The sequence below is a fragment of the Cheilinus undulatus genome, linkage group 6 (genome assembly GCF_018320785.1).
Source record: "Cheilinus undulatus linkage group 6, ASM1832078v1, whole genome shotgun sequence".
In the NCBI taxonomy this organism is placed as follows: Eukaryota; Metazoa; Chordata; class Actinopteri; order Labriformes; family Labridae; genus Cheilinus; species Cheilinus undulatus.
In genome coordinates, this window is record NC_054870.1 from 1048838 (window position 1) to 1064463 (window position 15626).

Here is a 15626-nt window from a genome sequence, read left to right on the forward strand (position 1 = left end):
AGGTGGCTGAAGAAAATCTGAATACATCTAAATACAGATGTGAAAGAAATTTGCCCTTATGTCTATTAGACTATGGGATTAAAATATGGTTATAGTCAAATGTGGGGCTGATTTGGGCTGTTGTGGTGGAGCCCACCGTCCTTTCATGGGGAACACAGATCCTTGAGGCACCCTTACATTGATACAACCCTTGAACAGTTGAGGCAAAGACTTCACATTGATCTGATGCAGAGTCAGCTGTAAAAAGAACAAGAACTTAAGATGGTCTTAGGAAAAATCCATAAATGTTTTCTCTGTGTGACAGATTACGCCATGATACTGTACACATGAGGTAACCGTGCTAGTTAGGCCTGCAGCATGAGTGTGCAATAAAGTGGGGCACTGAAGGGGGGGGGGGGGGGGGGGGAAACATGCTTTGTCTCAGTACAGGGCACCTAAAGTGAGTGTGCACCTTGTAGGGCTGCATGATTATGGCAAAACTCAATCATTATTTGACTGAGATGAGATCATAATTAACAAATATGATTACTCACTGATAGTTAATTTATAAAACTTAAACATCCCTGAAATAAATACATACATTTATAAGGGTCATAACTAGGGATGCACCCAACTGAAAATTCTTGGCCGGAACCAAAAACCAAAACACTGAAAGAAATGATTATGCCAGTTATTAGTACCATTGCATTTATGGCTATGACTGTGTCCTAACCTCACTAAAACCAATTGCAATTGCAAAAATTAATATTAATGCTTCAAAGAATAAATCAATTACAAAATTATGTAAATATTTATTAAGCACTTCATTCCAACAATACACAATATAAAATAAAATAAAAAATAAAATGTTTAACTTTGACTGCTCTCATGTATACAGTAAATCAGTGGTTCTCAACCTTTTATCAACCATGAACCCCCTGTGAAGTATTTTTTTCTGCCAGGTACCCCCTAAACAGCGCAAAGCTTTTGGCCAAAAAGAAAGACATTAAAGAGTGCTGTGACAGCCGTCTGATTTATCAAACTTTGTAACTGATAAACACTTTCAAATGACAAATATTAGATTTTCTTTCATACATTTTAAATGTTAAAAATGCATGACTAAAGTCATGGCACATCTTCTCATCTCTAAATGTGGGAATTCAAATTAATGTAGCTGTTGGGAACAGTGGCTGGAAAGGCTTTAAACCCAGAAGTGTGCAAAACTCTGATTGGCTGCAGCGGTCTCTCTGGAACAATATGGAAATAAAAACATAGAGCTAGAAAGAACTTAGAACCTGTAAATAATAAACAAGTTATAAAAAAGACTTCTCTTTTCTCAAACTGAAATCAGGAACTTAGTTATAGATCAGCATCTCTTCACAAAAATAAATCATAAACCTTTTTATGAATGGAGAGGTTGTGAATACAGTGATTGACAGGCATGCTCCAGTGTGGATCAAACCATTCTGCCATGGGGGAGACTCAGGAGGTTTTAGGGTGATTAAATTTAATAACATACAAAATATTAACTCCAGTTTATAAACTTAAGGTCCTTACACTCTATACACAATTATTTCATGCAAATTATTTACACAAAATATTTACATTTAGAACCTGTAGTGAGTCAAAGCAAGCTTCCACACCTGCAACATCATTTCACAGCGCGACATTGCTGCGGATATTTAAGTAGCGCATTTGCACTCATGTGGACATGTGGGGCTGCCTGCTGCCTGTCTCCCTCTCTACCAGGCTAAAAAAAAGAGGCAAAAACACAAGAACTGATACAGACAGATATGAGGGGATATCAAACATCAGGTGGTGTTGGAGAGGACGATGTTTTTGTTCCTCTGTCTGCCTTAAAAATCAGCACCACCACCACCATGTGCGCTCGTTGGAGCAAAACTCACACAGCTGGAGCTGTTTCTAAACTACCGGGACTTTAGTGAAATATTTACAGTCTCCTCTGACCTCAGACATGCTACTTATAAGATCAACCAGCTAAATGACTCCTCTGACCAGTCTGGAACACAAACAGGTGAGCCAGTCTGTGTGCTGTGAAGAGAGTTAACTCCTCTCACCGCGAGCCTCAGCTGTGCGATATTATAACTCTGACTGATCATATTTGACATAGAATGAATGAAAAGTCAGTCCTTTTACAAACTTGGCTGGCACAGTGAATGAAACCGTGAGACAAAACGGCACTGACAGCCTGGCTGTGCGTAAAAGCGCCGCGTTACGCACAGAGTGAAGGACAGACAGGGACAAACCTGCTTTTATCTTCCACTCCAGTAAATATCAGTGTTTATCAGAGGACAGAGAAAACACACCGCAGACGTTCGCAGCACGAATGTGATTTAAGAATGTATGTAATATACTCGCAAAATCGTGTCGCTCCTGACATGCAAAGAAAGGCGCTATTTTTCTTAAAAAGTCTGCATGTATTTTAAAATCTCGCGTACCCCCCTGGAGTGCCTTCACGTACGCGTACCCCTATTTGAGAACCGCTGATCCAAGCACGTGCTGGCCGCAGTTTTTGCTTGCGTCATCACAACGTCGTGTTTCAGCCTTGTTGTTTCGGTGATAAAAGTCTTTCGACCTAAAACCGAAAATGCACTTTCGGGCCAATTTTGGCCAAAAATTTCTGGTGGCCGAATTTTTGGTGCATCCCTAGTCATAACAAATAATTTAAATACATAAATACATTGGCAGAGAGATGATGCACTTTTGTGGCCATATTATCACACTGAAGACTAAAATATCTACCATGCATGACAAAACCTGTGGACAAAACAAGTGTAGCACAGCATGCAGCACAGTCATTGTTGATTGTCTCCTTTTGTGGCTGTAGAAAGTTTAAGTTGTAATTAGGGCCCGCGCACCGAGTGGTGCGAGGCCCTAATGGTATCTGCTAGGATTTTTCAACATATCATTTGCATTCATTGCATGGCATTTTGAGGCCCTTAACATTTATGAATTCGCAGGAAACTTTGCACGTACATCGGTCTTGCGAAAATTTCGATATTTTTTGGGTCTCCAACATGAAAATTCAGAATTGCAAAAATAGCGCCCCCTAACAGTTTTCAAAGTTAAAGCCCCCTCCTTTCACTTTGTTGTAGATTCATCAAATTTTGTGTGCAGGTGCAGCTTGGGGAGAGCTACAAAAAAGCCTCCTGGGCCCACACTCTATCTCCAACAGGAAATCCGCCATTTTGAATAAATAAGCAAAAACGGGGCTGTTTTTGGCCTTTTCCAGGGGTCATAACTGAACAAACTCGTTCGAGGGATTTCATCAGATCGACTTGTACTTTGGCACAGAGCTACATGAGACATGGCTGATGAAAAGTTATTCGGGGTTTTCTCATTAGTCAAAAGGTAAGGCCATGGTGAGCCCTAAAATTTGCATAAGATTCTGGTAAACAGGAAGTAGTTTATTACTCAGCCGTGCATTGCCCGATTGGACTCATATTGCTCCGGTATATTGACGGTCATGGCCTGCACCCACTTATATGGTCAGATTTTATATAGATCAAAGCGCCACCTAGTGGTGACAGGAAATGTCAAGGTTTATGGTGCAAGCTACAGTTTAAAAACTATCCAAGATATCCACTTAAAATTTGTGTCAGGATGGACTAAAGAAGTGGATTTAGCTTTGTGAAAAATAAAATTGACTTTTCGTCAGCGGGCGTGGCCTCGGCAGGGCGACAGAGTCAAGAGTCGCCATTTTGTTTCGCCAAAAATGTTTGAACAGTCATACCTCTAGTATACATGGTCCTATCTGAGACAGATTTCATGTGCCTGGTAACAGTCCAGGCCAGAACACATCCATACTTGAAATTTTGAAAAATTGTACAGCGCCACCCTCTGGCAACAGAAAGTCATTACTTCTGACTTTCACGTCGCAGTTTCTACATGGTTGGACAAATCATTCTGAAAATTCCCTCAGGCTGTTCCCAAGGAGTTGGCCTTACACATCTACAATGGTCAAACATCTACATTAAAAGCGTGGCCATGGCGTTTTTTTGTTTGCCATGAAAGAGGAAGTAGCTTTTTCAAATGGTTATGAGACACCTAGAGCAATGAAACTGGCCAAAAAAATCTCATTGGATTGCTAAGAAGATTGATATTCATTTTGTAGGTGAGCGTGGCCTATTGGCTCAATGGTGCCCCCTACAAATTTTCAAAAATTCAGCCACCCCAGCTGGTTTAACCCAGGCGTTTGAATTTTGGTGTGCATATATGTCATCATCAGTCCTACAAAAAAGCTATTTGGACCCATGCCGAAATCTCAACAGGAAGTCCACTAGCTTCATTGGATGAAACAGGAAGTAGATTTTCAGGGGCTTTTGATATGTGTAGAGCAATAAAACTTGGCAATAACATTCTCATTAGCTTGCTGAGATAATTAAAGTGATGTTTTTAGGGTGGATGTGGCCAGTAGGCTCAATGGCACCCCCTAGAAAATGTCAAAAATTCAGCCCCCCCCCCAGCAGGTTTGACCTAGGATTTTTGAACATGTGTGAGCAGATGCGTCATGTCAGGACGCACAAAAAATCCTCTTGGACCCATATCGTAAGTCAAACAGGAAGTCGGCTATTTTGAATTTTTTTGTAAAACGAGACATATTTTAGGGGTCGTATTTGAATAAACTCGTCCGAGGTTGTTCATCCAAACTACTTCATCTTTGGTGGAGAGTAAGAATAGATGTCTTAGGTCAAAAGTTATTCGGGGATTTCTCATTAGTCGAAAGGCGTGGCCATGGCGGCCCCTTGAATTTAAATGCCTCATCATGTGATAATGGTGGCTGGTGCTCACAGAAAAATTTCCATTTATTACAAGATTGGCCAAATCCTGCTGAAATTAGCCCAGAGACATCCCTCAAGGTTGTTATTACTCAGATTTGAAGGTCAGGAGTCCTTACCTAAAATTGTGTGGTGGTAACAATTTTTCTATCGCCATGTAACAGGAAGTAGAATTATCTAGGGCTTACAAAACTTTTAAAGCCATGAAACTTGGCAGGAAAATACTCAGTAGCAACATGAGATGATTGATAATATAATTTTTGGTGGGCGTGGCTTTTATGCTCAGTGGTGCCCCCTACAATTTTTGAAAATTCAGCTCCTGCATCAGGTTTAACCTAGGATTTTGAAAATTCTTGAGCTTATACATCATTTTAAGTTCTATAAAAAAGCCTCTTGGACCCATGCCGCAAAACAAACAGGAAGTCCGCCATTTTGATTTTTGTGCTCAAAAAGCAGCACATTGCAGACTTCACAATTTTCAAAATTCCTCATGAGGAATTCATCCAAACACCATCATGTTAGGGATATTGTAAGAAGACATGCCAAAGTTGAAAATTTCATTGAAAATTTTTCATTTCTCAAAGGGGCGTGGCCATGGAGAATTTTTCTTGAAAATGAAAAGGAAGTAGAATTATCCTAGGCTAACAGAACTTAAGAAGCCATGAAACTTGGCAGAAAAATACCAAAATTAGGAAATGAGATTGATAGGATGATTGTTGATGGGTGTGGCTATTTGGCTCAGTGACGCCCCCTACAATAGTTCAAAAAATCAGCCCCTGACGTTCATATTACCTAGGTGTTTGAAAATGCTTCAGCATATCTGTCATCTCAGGATCTCTTGGACCCAAATTGTAAAACAAAAGCAAGTCTGTTTCTGTCATTTTCCATGTTGAAATGTTCAAAACTCTGTCCTCTCTTAATGGAACCGAAATTAAGGCTATGCTGCCATCTTTTGATGATACACAGCATTGCACCATATTTAAGGACAGGGTCCAAACAGCAAACAACACATTAAAAAGTATACTTCTGTCTATCCATGAATATAAGGAAATTGCCAAAATGAGATAAGATATAAAAGCACTGAATAAAATAATGAAACAAACATGTACACATCTGTTCCTCTGTATTTTATGCATCTATATCTGTTTATTTTACACATCTGTCGCCGTGGCAAAACATTAAAAGTCATGAAAAAAAAGGTGGGGGGAACTAAAAGAACTGGAAAAATATCTTCAAAATGAATAATTTAGAGAGAGCAACAGTCTGGATATAAATAATTAGGTTTATTGTAAAGTGTCTGTAGTCAAGATCTCTTAGACTGTGATCAATAGTTCCATGTATGCATAGACAATTCTGAATCCTGCGTTTGAACCGTGTCATCATGTCAATCCAAACCCTCTTTTCACAGCTACAGGATTGTATAATATAAAGGTCAAAACCTTCAGTGACACACCAGATGGACACAAAGACCACGTTTTTGTAGCTGTGAGGCTCTGAAGGGTCAAAGTGACAGGAAGACATTGGGGTATCAGCTACAGGTGGATTTATTTGACTGGGACAACCTTTAATTTAAAAAAAACTTTAACCTTAGGATGAAATTTATTGTTCTGATTATCAAATTGGATTTTTGCTTGGTCTGGTTGTCTGCCGTTTACTCCTTGAGTTTTGATCATAGAGTGACAGGAAGGATACTGTTGGAATCTGAGGAGTCTCAGCTTGTGTTGCAGGCATGAAATATAAAATACTGAGGGTGCTTGATTTGCAGTTAAGTACTCTTTGTATCTGTCTGTTTATCCATAAATACATGGTAAAAAAAAATCTGAGAGGAGATATCAGAGCACTGAAGATAATAATGAAACAAACTTGTACACATCTGTATCTCTGTATTTTCTCCTCTATCTTCCACACTGATGACTGCAACAATCTGAGAACAGTTAATGCTTTCAACCATTCAGTCATTTTTCTCCTGTGGAGTGAGCGTGAACAAGAGGAAGAGGGAGTGAGGCTGCAAGCATGCAAAAGAGAAAGAGAGAGAGAGTAACTGAGCCAAGCAGAGCAGAAAGAGGAGCTGTGAAACTGACAATCCAGTGATTTGTTCATTTTTTGGAGCTGCTTTCCAAACTTTGAGGGCTCATGCCTCACGCTCTTTTGGTTTTACTGCCAAAGTAACAGCAAGCTCTGGAAATTAATGAGGGGGATCACCTTCTGTTTCTGTGAAACTGTGAGTGTTGCAAACCCACATACCCCATGGGGCAGCACGCTCTGTTGCTGACACTCAACGATTGCCATACACCTGTGGTTGCAGCACATCCCGACGTGCAACGGGTTGCGAGGGCCCGTCATCGCTGCTTGCAGCTTTAATTGTAATTAAAACTCCTTTAACTGGCCAGCACGAGCCCTTAGACACAGTTTAATGTCTTCTGTGGGTCAGAGAATTGTTTTTCACTTTTGTGAAGCCAAGTAATTATCAAGCCTGACTTTAGCACAAGCTAAAGAGACAGAGGAGTAAAATGCTGAATCAAAAGGATTACTTCCCTCCTACCATCAGCAAACTTATGTCTCTGAGCTGTAAGGATGGAGGAGTCCCTTCTCGCTGTTTTACCTCTGTACCAAACCACTGTTAAACCACCTTGCTCTCCAAAACGGCCAGAATCTTTATTGACTTGAGGGCAGCACCGAGGTTTCCTTTGATGCTGAACATATGGTTGACCAGCCTGTGAGCAGAGCAGGCTGCTGGTATGAACTTATTGTTCCTGTCACAAAACCTGGCTCTTTTACCCATGATCTGTTCTTAGGTACACAGTACACCTAGGAACCCTCTGAAATCTGTTACATCTACATCTGTTCTACTGTCACTTAATTGATTCGATGTCAGATGACCTTATAAGATAATCAAGCAGCTGCAACAACATCAGTAAATCAGCGATCTTATGGAACAACTGGTGAATTAGGTTTACAGGTTACTCCTGGTTCAAATAAGCAGTTACTCTGGATAATGTGAGTACTGTATAGACATACTTTGACCATGCTAACCAACCCTGACATTAGTGAAAACATTTAACAATAACTTAATGAACTTGAATTAACCATTACCTGCTGTAAAAAAGTTCTCATCTTGCTTTTTTATCCCTGTGACATTTTTCTTCTCTTTTCTTTTTTCAGTGGGCGACAGTGACCTTCCATCTCCCCCACCATGTGCTGAAGCTGGTGGCCAGCGCCATAGTCAATGAGCTAAAAAAGATCAACCAGAACGTAGCTGCCTTGTCTGTGGCCTCATCCATCATGGACAGGCTTTCCTACCTCTTGTCGAGCGCAAGGCCTGAGCTTGGGGTGGGCCCTGGCCGCTCTGTAGATAGGTGAGCAAGGAGGGAAACTTATTCTGATGGATCATCATCAAAGAACTGACGGGCTGGCCTAACAGATATAATTTTGACCATATTAGTATGTTTTTAAAAAAATCATATTTTAGATGAAGAAAACAGCACCATCCACAAAACATTGATTGATGATCTGCTCTTATTGCGCCGCTGGCATTCTGGTTCATCCTGCTAAAGGCCCATTTATACTCCCTTTACGTACGAACATGTATACGTCCCTTTCAAATGATGTTACCGTCACTGTATACGTCCTTTTCAAATGATGTTACCGTCATTGCTCACATGCTTCCATGCGTCCTTTACGTTGGCATGGATGTTAACCATTACATCCACCGGGGAGTCAAAAGTTTATGACAACAACAAACTCAAAAACAAACATGGTGACTGTGGAGGAGGTGTTGATAATGTACCTCTTGCATAAAAGACAAAAATGGAGGCAGTGTTTCTAACCACCTCGCACAACTTTTCATCAAAAAGTTCCGCAGTTGTTATTTCTTATTCGTGTCTAACTAGAGCTACGTATCGGGTAGTGACAGCAACACTGCCCCCACGGTTTCCGGTGGTACTGCTCCATTTGGCCCGTATCCGTAAGCTTTATGGAAATGTGCAGAAATACGGACGAAATGAACATGGAGCACGGACAGAAGGCTCCGTCTGTATCCGGGTCCATATTTAACGTTGAGCATAAATGAGCATTAAGGCTGGCAGGGTAAGATATTTTAGGCAAAAAACTGATTCAGCAAAGTATTGTAATTTAAACGATTTTCCAGTATTGACAATTGTGTTTTCACATTTGTTGATGTGAGCAGAGGCGATGCATGCCTTTATATTTGAAGAATCCTGGTATACATTTAAAATAGTGTTAAAATCAAATCCGGACAAGGAGTCCCAGGCTTTGAAGAGGAACATGTTGTTTTATCAGTATTGGCAGATATGAAAAGTTCTGCCAATGTCTACAACCGATAATCTGTAACTATCAGCTGAATGCACATGTAAGTTTGTGGAGTTTTGGGCAGGGCCTACAGACCGATGTCAGCTCCAGTCTTCTTTTCAGGGCCATCCTCATCCTTTTAACTTTAAAGTGTATTTTAAGGACTGAAGTTTCAGTTCTAAACTACATTTATATATTGGTATCCAGGGCTTGATATTATCACCCGTCACTTAACCAAATGCAGGTGGATTTCAGCTGTGGCAGGTAGTGCAGTAACTCCCACGAGCCACTTTGGTGGGCTGAAATTATTGGTGACACATCCTATGCTTTGTTCTGACCGGGCTCAGTGTTAGTGAACACAATAACAGTGGGAGATGCTTATTGCAACGAGGCTGTTTTAGACATCAGGTGGTCTCCCCCCGCAAACTTTGTTTTTCAATCTGTGTTTTCTCCAGGGTTAATGAGAAGAAATATTTTAAAGTTGGAAGTTCAGTGTTTGTTAGCATTTCAAAGGAATGCTGATCTAGTTTAAGTAGCATGCCATAGTCGACCTTTGTCATTTATAATGTTATCTACAACAAGAAAATTGGCTGGTGAAAAAAAGTAAATGTTAAGCACTGCTGGTATCAATTTTGATTTGTAAGTATCAGCAAATCAGATATCAGCAAAAATCCAACACCATGCATCCCTAATGTTTTGTACATGCTGTAAAAGCTCTAATGGTTGACCTTTTTTCTTCAGTTTTTGCTGTTGCCCGTAGAAAAGCCCGTAGTGCCCCAGGTAGATGCTTAAAGTTGGGTAGGATAACATGCTGGATTTCATCAGGGCTAGAACCAGTGGCGGCTGGTGCATTTTTCTTCAGTGGGGGCTCCAACAAAACCCCAATTTGATATGTTATGTATATAAGGTATATCAAAAGATGTTACTGTTCTGTAGTTAAGTTATTTTATTATGCCTTTTTTACATCTGCATTTGTTTGGTGGGTGAACAAATATTAAAATAAGACAACTATAAGAAGGGTCATCAGCAGCCACAAGTAGCTAACTCTTATCACAGTCAACTTAAATTCTTATCACACATTATCACAAATCCTCTCAATACATGACAATATGATGTTAATGTGTTATTTTAATGTTTATTTTAAATAGAAAAATTTACCAAAGACATAAAGTGACAGTAGTCACTGCTTCAGTAGTGACTGGTTTAGTGAAAAATGTATATGCCAGACCTGAATACAGCAAAAATGTTAAAACACACAAAACTATTATTTATTGATTAACCTACTTATTATGAATCTAATATGCCATCGGTGGACTTTCTTCCTCTGTCACAGCTTTGTTGCTTCATCTCGATATCTGACCGGTCAGGTCCAAGCTCTTCTAAGTTTCTCCTCCAACGTCCTCCTCTTAAAAGGCCTTATTCTTAAACACTCCATTAAGTTTTCTTATTGCATGTTGCTAAATGTCTTCCTAGCATCTCTCCATGAGATAGACAACGGACACAGGCGCCGTTTCTGGCAGGAAGCCAGTGAATTTCCACGACGGTGCATGACTTCCTCTGTGTGTCTCAAATAACACAACATATCTCTCTGCTGCCACCTGCTGGCGTCTGGCGAGTGGTTAGTGGTAATCATTTCGAAGGTGCAGTCGGGTTGCGTCCACAGAGCTCCTATTCCTTTGTACTGAAGAGGAGCGAATGCGCATGCGCAGCTTATAATGGCGGTGGGCACAGGAGCCCAGCGCCCCAGGGAGGAAATGAGTGAACAGGAAGTAAAGCCAACACGTAGAACGTTTGTGATCTACTGATTTATTGCACATTACACATTTTAGTTTCTTAATAAATCATATTTATACAGTGTATGATAGAGTTTATCTATATTCCTACATTTATTGGTATTTAAAGCAAATATTTAAAACATTTATACAATGAACTTCAGATCTGTCCTCTCTGAACTGATGTAAGCCATCATTTTCAGTGCTCAGCATGCTGAGTGCGAAACTCCCTTCACGTCAGCTGTTTGTCACCACGATGCTCTCAATATTTACATGTGAAAATGGTTCAACAGTTGGAGCACCACTGCACTCTTCAGTGTTACTTCTCTCTTACTGTCCAATCAAAATCAAGAAGAGTTCTGGGTGTTTATCACTTTCAGTTATGATTTTTGCTTCTTACCACCATGAAACAAGTAGGGCTGACAGATTTGATTCGATTGGTCGAGTAATTGGTCGAAAAGCTTTAGTTCGACCAAGATCACCCTGGTCGGCGAATCGCCCCCCGTCCCCCCTCCCCCAAGATGCTGGTCTGGGGGCAAAAGCGTGTGAGCAGCTGACTAAGGGAGACGTGCTGCTGGGAACAGGAGCAACGCAGCTCCTGGAATTACAGGTAGAGAAGCACACAAAGCTAGCAGAGTGGGATATTTTCTGACATTTTACATTACTAACGGTCAGAAGCAACACATCAACTCATCACAAAGTTGCAGGCTGTTTGTATTGAAGTGGCGCTGCTGAGTCTCTCTGCTCTGCCCTCCCTCACTGCATCAACCCCCACGGTCAGTTTAATTCACCTGTCGGCAAATAGGCTGCGTAGTATCATCTCTTCATATAATCCCCTTTAAAATGTTCACGTTAGCGTTAGCTTCTCTTACAGACACACAGAAAGGAGAGGTGATAAAAGGTGATGTCTGCTGGTCTTAAGTCCCGCTGAGTGAACTTTTTTCCTCTCACCTCCGTAAATAAACGCTGCATGCTGCCTGCTTTATGCTCAAAAATAACACAGCACGGGCTGGATCAAGTGATCCTGTTACTAGTTACCGTTATAAATGAATGAAAAACGATGATCTGAGGTTATTTTGTAGGCTGTATGAGTTTGAAGCGTTACCGCACCAGGATCACGGAGATCAAAGGCAGGTGCGCGCTGATCGTCTCTCAGTTAATTATATAGTAAGATGTGATGAGCCGTATTAATGCTTCCAAAGACTTGTTACGTTCATTTTAGGATCATTTAGAGTACCAAGCAGGTGCAGTGAGGAGCCTGGATGGATTGAATTAGTCCCCAACGAGGTAATTTTTTTTAATGAATGAATAATTTTTTTACCTGAACGACCAATCGATTAATTGGTGTCTGGGTGCGATTTTGGTCGACCAAGTTTTTCTTTGGTTGACTACAGCCCTAGAAACAAGATAATGAAGATTCATTAATAACTGTGCTATCAGGCTATGTTGCACACATTTTAATATTTCTTTATGCTGAACACAGTTAGGGTTTGATTTAACATGTTCTCGGAGGAGAGGGTGTGTTTTGGTTTTTCTATTCTCAGTGTGTTAGGAAAAGTAAGAGAAACATTCAAAAAGGGAAACTCTATGGAAGGAATTAAAAAACTAGGTCAAGAATAAGGGTTTTTGAAGGGTACTTAAAAGTTGTAATATAAAACTAAGGTTTCACATAGTTATAGTTCTCTCTTTATAAAAAGTGACACCTCCCACTACTGCACATGTACAACTTAGCTTGTTTCTAAATCTCTTCTTTTCTGCAGATCTTTAATGTACAGCGAGGCCAACAGGAGGGAGACTTTCACATCGTGGCCACATGCTGGGTACAGGTGGGCTCAGCCTGATCCAATGGCTCAAGCGGGGTTTTACCATCAGGTAGGTTCAGAGGAACTTCTGTTCCATACTGTCATGAACATTTCTCAGTGACTGCATGAAGTCGGAGGGAGGGATGCATCATAGTTGGATCCCTTGGTAGTCAGCACCAGTATTATGAGTTGGCTTAACTAATTCTTAATAATTTTCTATCACCATATTCCAGTTCACAGCAAGATTTCTCAATAAAACAACTATGCCACTGTTGCTGTTATCGGTCTCTCAGAATTAAATACCTGCTGATGATATTTATGGAGCTCACGTGAACAAATCCAGGGTTCTCTGGGTTTAAAGTGAACTGTAGGGATTTTCTCTGTGTAAATGTTTGCTTTATTGATCTTTTCTGTCTTTTTACAGCCTGCCTCAACAGGTGATGACAGAGCCATGTGTTTCACCTGCAGCGTGTGCCTAGTATGTTGGGAGCCTACGGATGAGCCATGGTGAGTTCACATCATTTACAATGCAAACATTTTGCAAGAATGCCATGTTTCTGATGCCCAACCTTTTCCACTGCATTCCCTCAGGTCTGAACACGAGCGGCATTCTCCCAATTGTCCATTCGTGAAGGGAGAGCACACGCAGAATGTGCCACTGTCAGTGACACTGGCGACCAGCCCCGCCCAGTTTCCCAACAACCCTGACAGTTCGGACAAAATTGCCTGCTATGGTTTTGGAAGCTGTCCGCAGTTCCTGGCTGCTGCCACGAAGAGGGGAAAGATCTGCATCTGGGATGTCTCCAAAATGATGAAGGTCAAAGAATTCAATGAACGCGTGACATAGAATCATTATCTAGGTTTTATCATTGAAGATGCTGCTTAGTGTTGACCACACATTAGATAATTTGTCATTGTATGCCCAACAGGTGCACTTAAAGTTTGACATCAACCCGTACGACCCGGCCATCCTGAGGCAGCTGATCCTGTGTGGGGGCGTGCAGAGCCAGCAGACGCTAACGGAGTCTCGGAGACCAACGCTAGCTTGGCTTGAGGAGTCTTCCTCCTGCTCGGACCTGCCCAAGTTGGAGGGAGACAGGTAAAGAAGAAAACAGTGACACAAACACATGTATTACACTGAAGCTGTCTGTACTTTTGAAACCACTTCCTTTAAATGATAGAATATCCATTGTTTTTAGGTTTGGTAGTGTAAAAATTAAGATTAGATAAGATAAACTTTATTGTCCTGAAGGAAATTTGTATTGGGCTGAAAGTGCCAAATAGAGCTGCAGACCAACAACACACAAGACAAACACTGATTAAGAGTGTTGAATACTGCACTCAACCCGTAAGATGCATAATGAAGGGGAAAAGCAGCACAAGTAAAGAAAATCAATAAATAAAACTAAGTTAGAGGACACACCAAGCATCCAAGTTATAGAGAAAGAACTGACACACGGCCTTTTTCTACTGAGACTGGCTGCAAGCAGAGAGAGAGAGAGAGAGCAGCAATGGGTGATCAAGTAAATGGAATAGACTTTGGTAGTGACAAACAAAGCAGTAATGCAGAAAAATAAAATGTTATTGCCATAATATTTCAAACTGGTTTTGCTCTAAAGAACTTAAAAATGCATCAGCATTGGTGTAAGATGTTATTTTTGATTGCTTCTGAGGTGGCGCCTCTCTCCTCTACACTTAGTCACAATCGAGACTTTTTTATAATTATTGTTTTTGGGGCATTTTGCCTTTATTTGATAGGACAGCTGAAGAGAGACAGGCAATACAATAAGAGAGAGAATGGGGGGAAGACATGCACCAAACATGTGCCAAGACCTGAAATTGATCCCACAAGAACATAAGAACATTAAAAGGAACGAATAATATAAATGGTTAGGATGAGTGTTGACGTGCTGTGATAAGTGGGATAGGGCTCTTTTGGGCTGCTCTTGTCAACCAAAGGGTAAAAAGTCCAAATATCTACCTGATTTCCAGATTTTTGTACTTTTGACAGTGAAAAAACACTGGACAAAATTGTGTAAACTAATGTGGTATTCAGGTTTGCCACAGTATTCAAAAATTTGATGCACTTATGCATTTAGAATGATAAAATATGTTTTTAAATGAGTTATGGTGTCATAAAGTACTGAAGCTTTGAAAAACTACATTTTTAACCTTTATTAAAGTGAGATCAGAGATGTCTTTTTCCATAAGAGGAGCCGTTATCCATCAGTTTCATGAGACAGGTGCTTAGGGGAGTAATGTGTCCAATCTTTTAACGTCCAAGCAAACATATTTACGCTATGTAAGTTACACAAAAACATTTTACAATTTCTGGTAATTAGAACCAAGAAATTACCAGGTATTTGGTGGCTAGGATTTCTATTGTGTTGCTATAATACCAAAGCAGTTGTCTGTATCATGTTGAAATTTAAAATTCTGGTATTGTGAAAAACATGGGAGGTATTTATCCCTCTAAACTTGTTGCAGAGTGGAGCCAAACTATCAGGTTCCCTGAAAAGAGCAGAATTGTCTTAAATTAAGGAAAGATTTAGTGTTGTAGTAAAACAACTAGGGTTTTTTTTGGGCTACCACATAAAGAAAAGAAGGAAGATTCTAGTCTGTCATGGAATGTCCCCCATTCAATGCCCTTGTACATTATGGGATAGTTTTCTGCCCACAGCAGCAGTAACTCGAGTGTTCACATTCTGCGACTCAGCCACTCAGTCCTTGTAGATCTGCTGTGTGTCAGTGAGTCAGAGCTCAGACTTTTGGGGTTTTAATTATTGGCCTCAGGTATTAACCTCTCCTTTTCTTCTAGTGATGATCAGTTGGAGGATTCCGACAGTGATGAGCATTCCCGGTCCGAGTCTGTAACAGGTAGGGTCTCCTTAAAAACGGATTCTTTACATGCAGATTCATGTTTAAGATGGCCTTTTCCATCATCAAAGAGGAAATCTCTCAGACTT

At 40.6% G+C, this 15626-nt stretch overlaps 1 protein-coding gene across 9 annotated transcripts in view; it reads left to right on the forward strand.

Annotated features, from left to right (window-relative positions):
- The window catches only part of birc6 (baculoviral IAP repeat containing 6), a 195757-nt gene that overhangs the window by 21998 nt on the left and 158133 nt on the right, over positions 1-15626 (forward strand). For all 9 annotated transcript variants that reach the window (XM_041789459.1, XM_041789462.1, XM_041789463.1 and 6 more), the window contains exons 4-9: positions 7941-8134; positions 12619-12730; positions 13085-13167; positions 13252-13477; positions 13590-13759; positions 15479-15537. In XM_041789459.1, coding sequence (XP_041645393.1) covers positions 7941-8134; positions 12619-12730; positions 13085-13167; positions 13252-13477; positions 13590-13759; positions 15479-15537 — 844 coding nt within the window. The remainder of the gene's footprint in view (positions 1-7940; positions 8135-12618; positions 12731-13084; positions 13168-13251; positions 13478-13589; positions 13760-15478; positions 15538-15626) is intronic.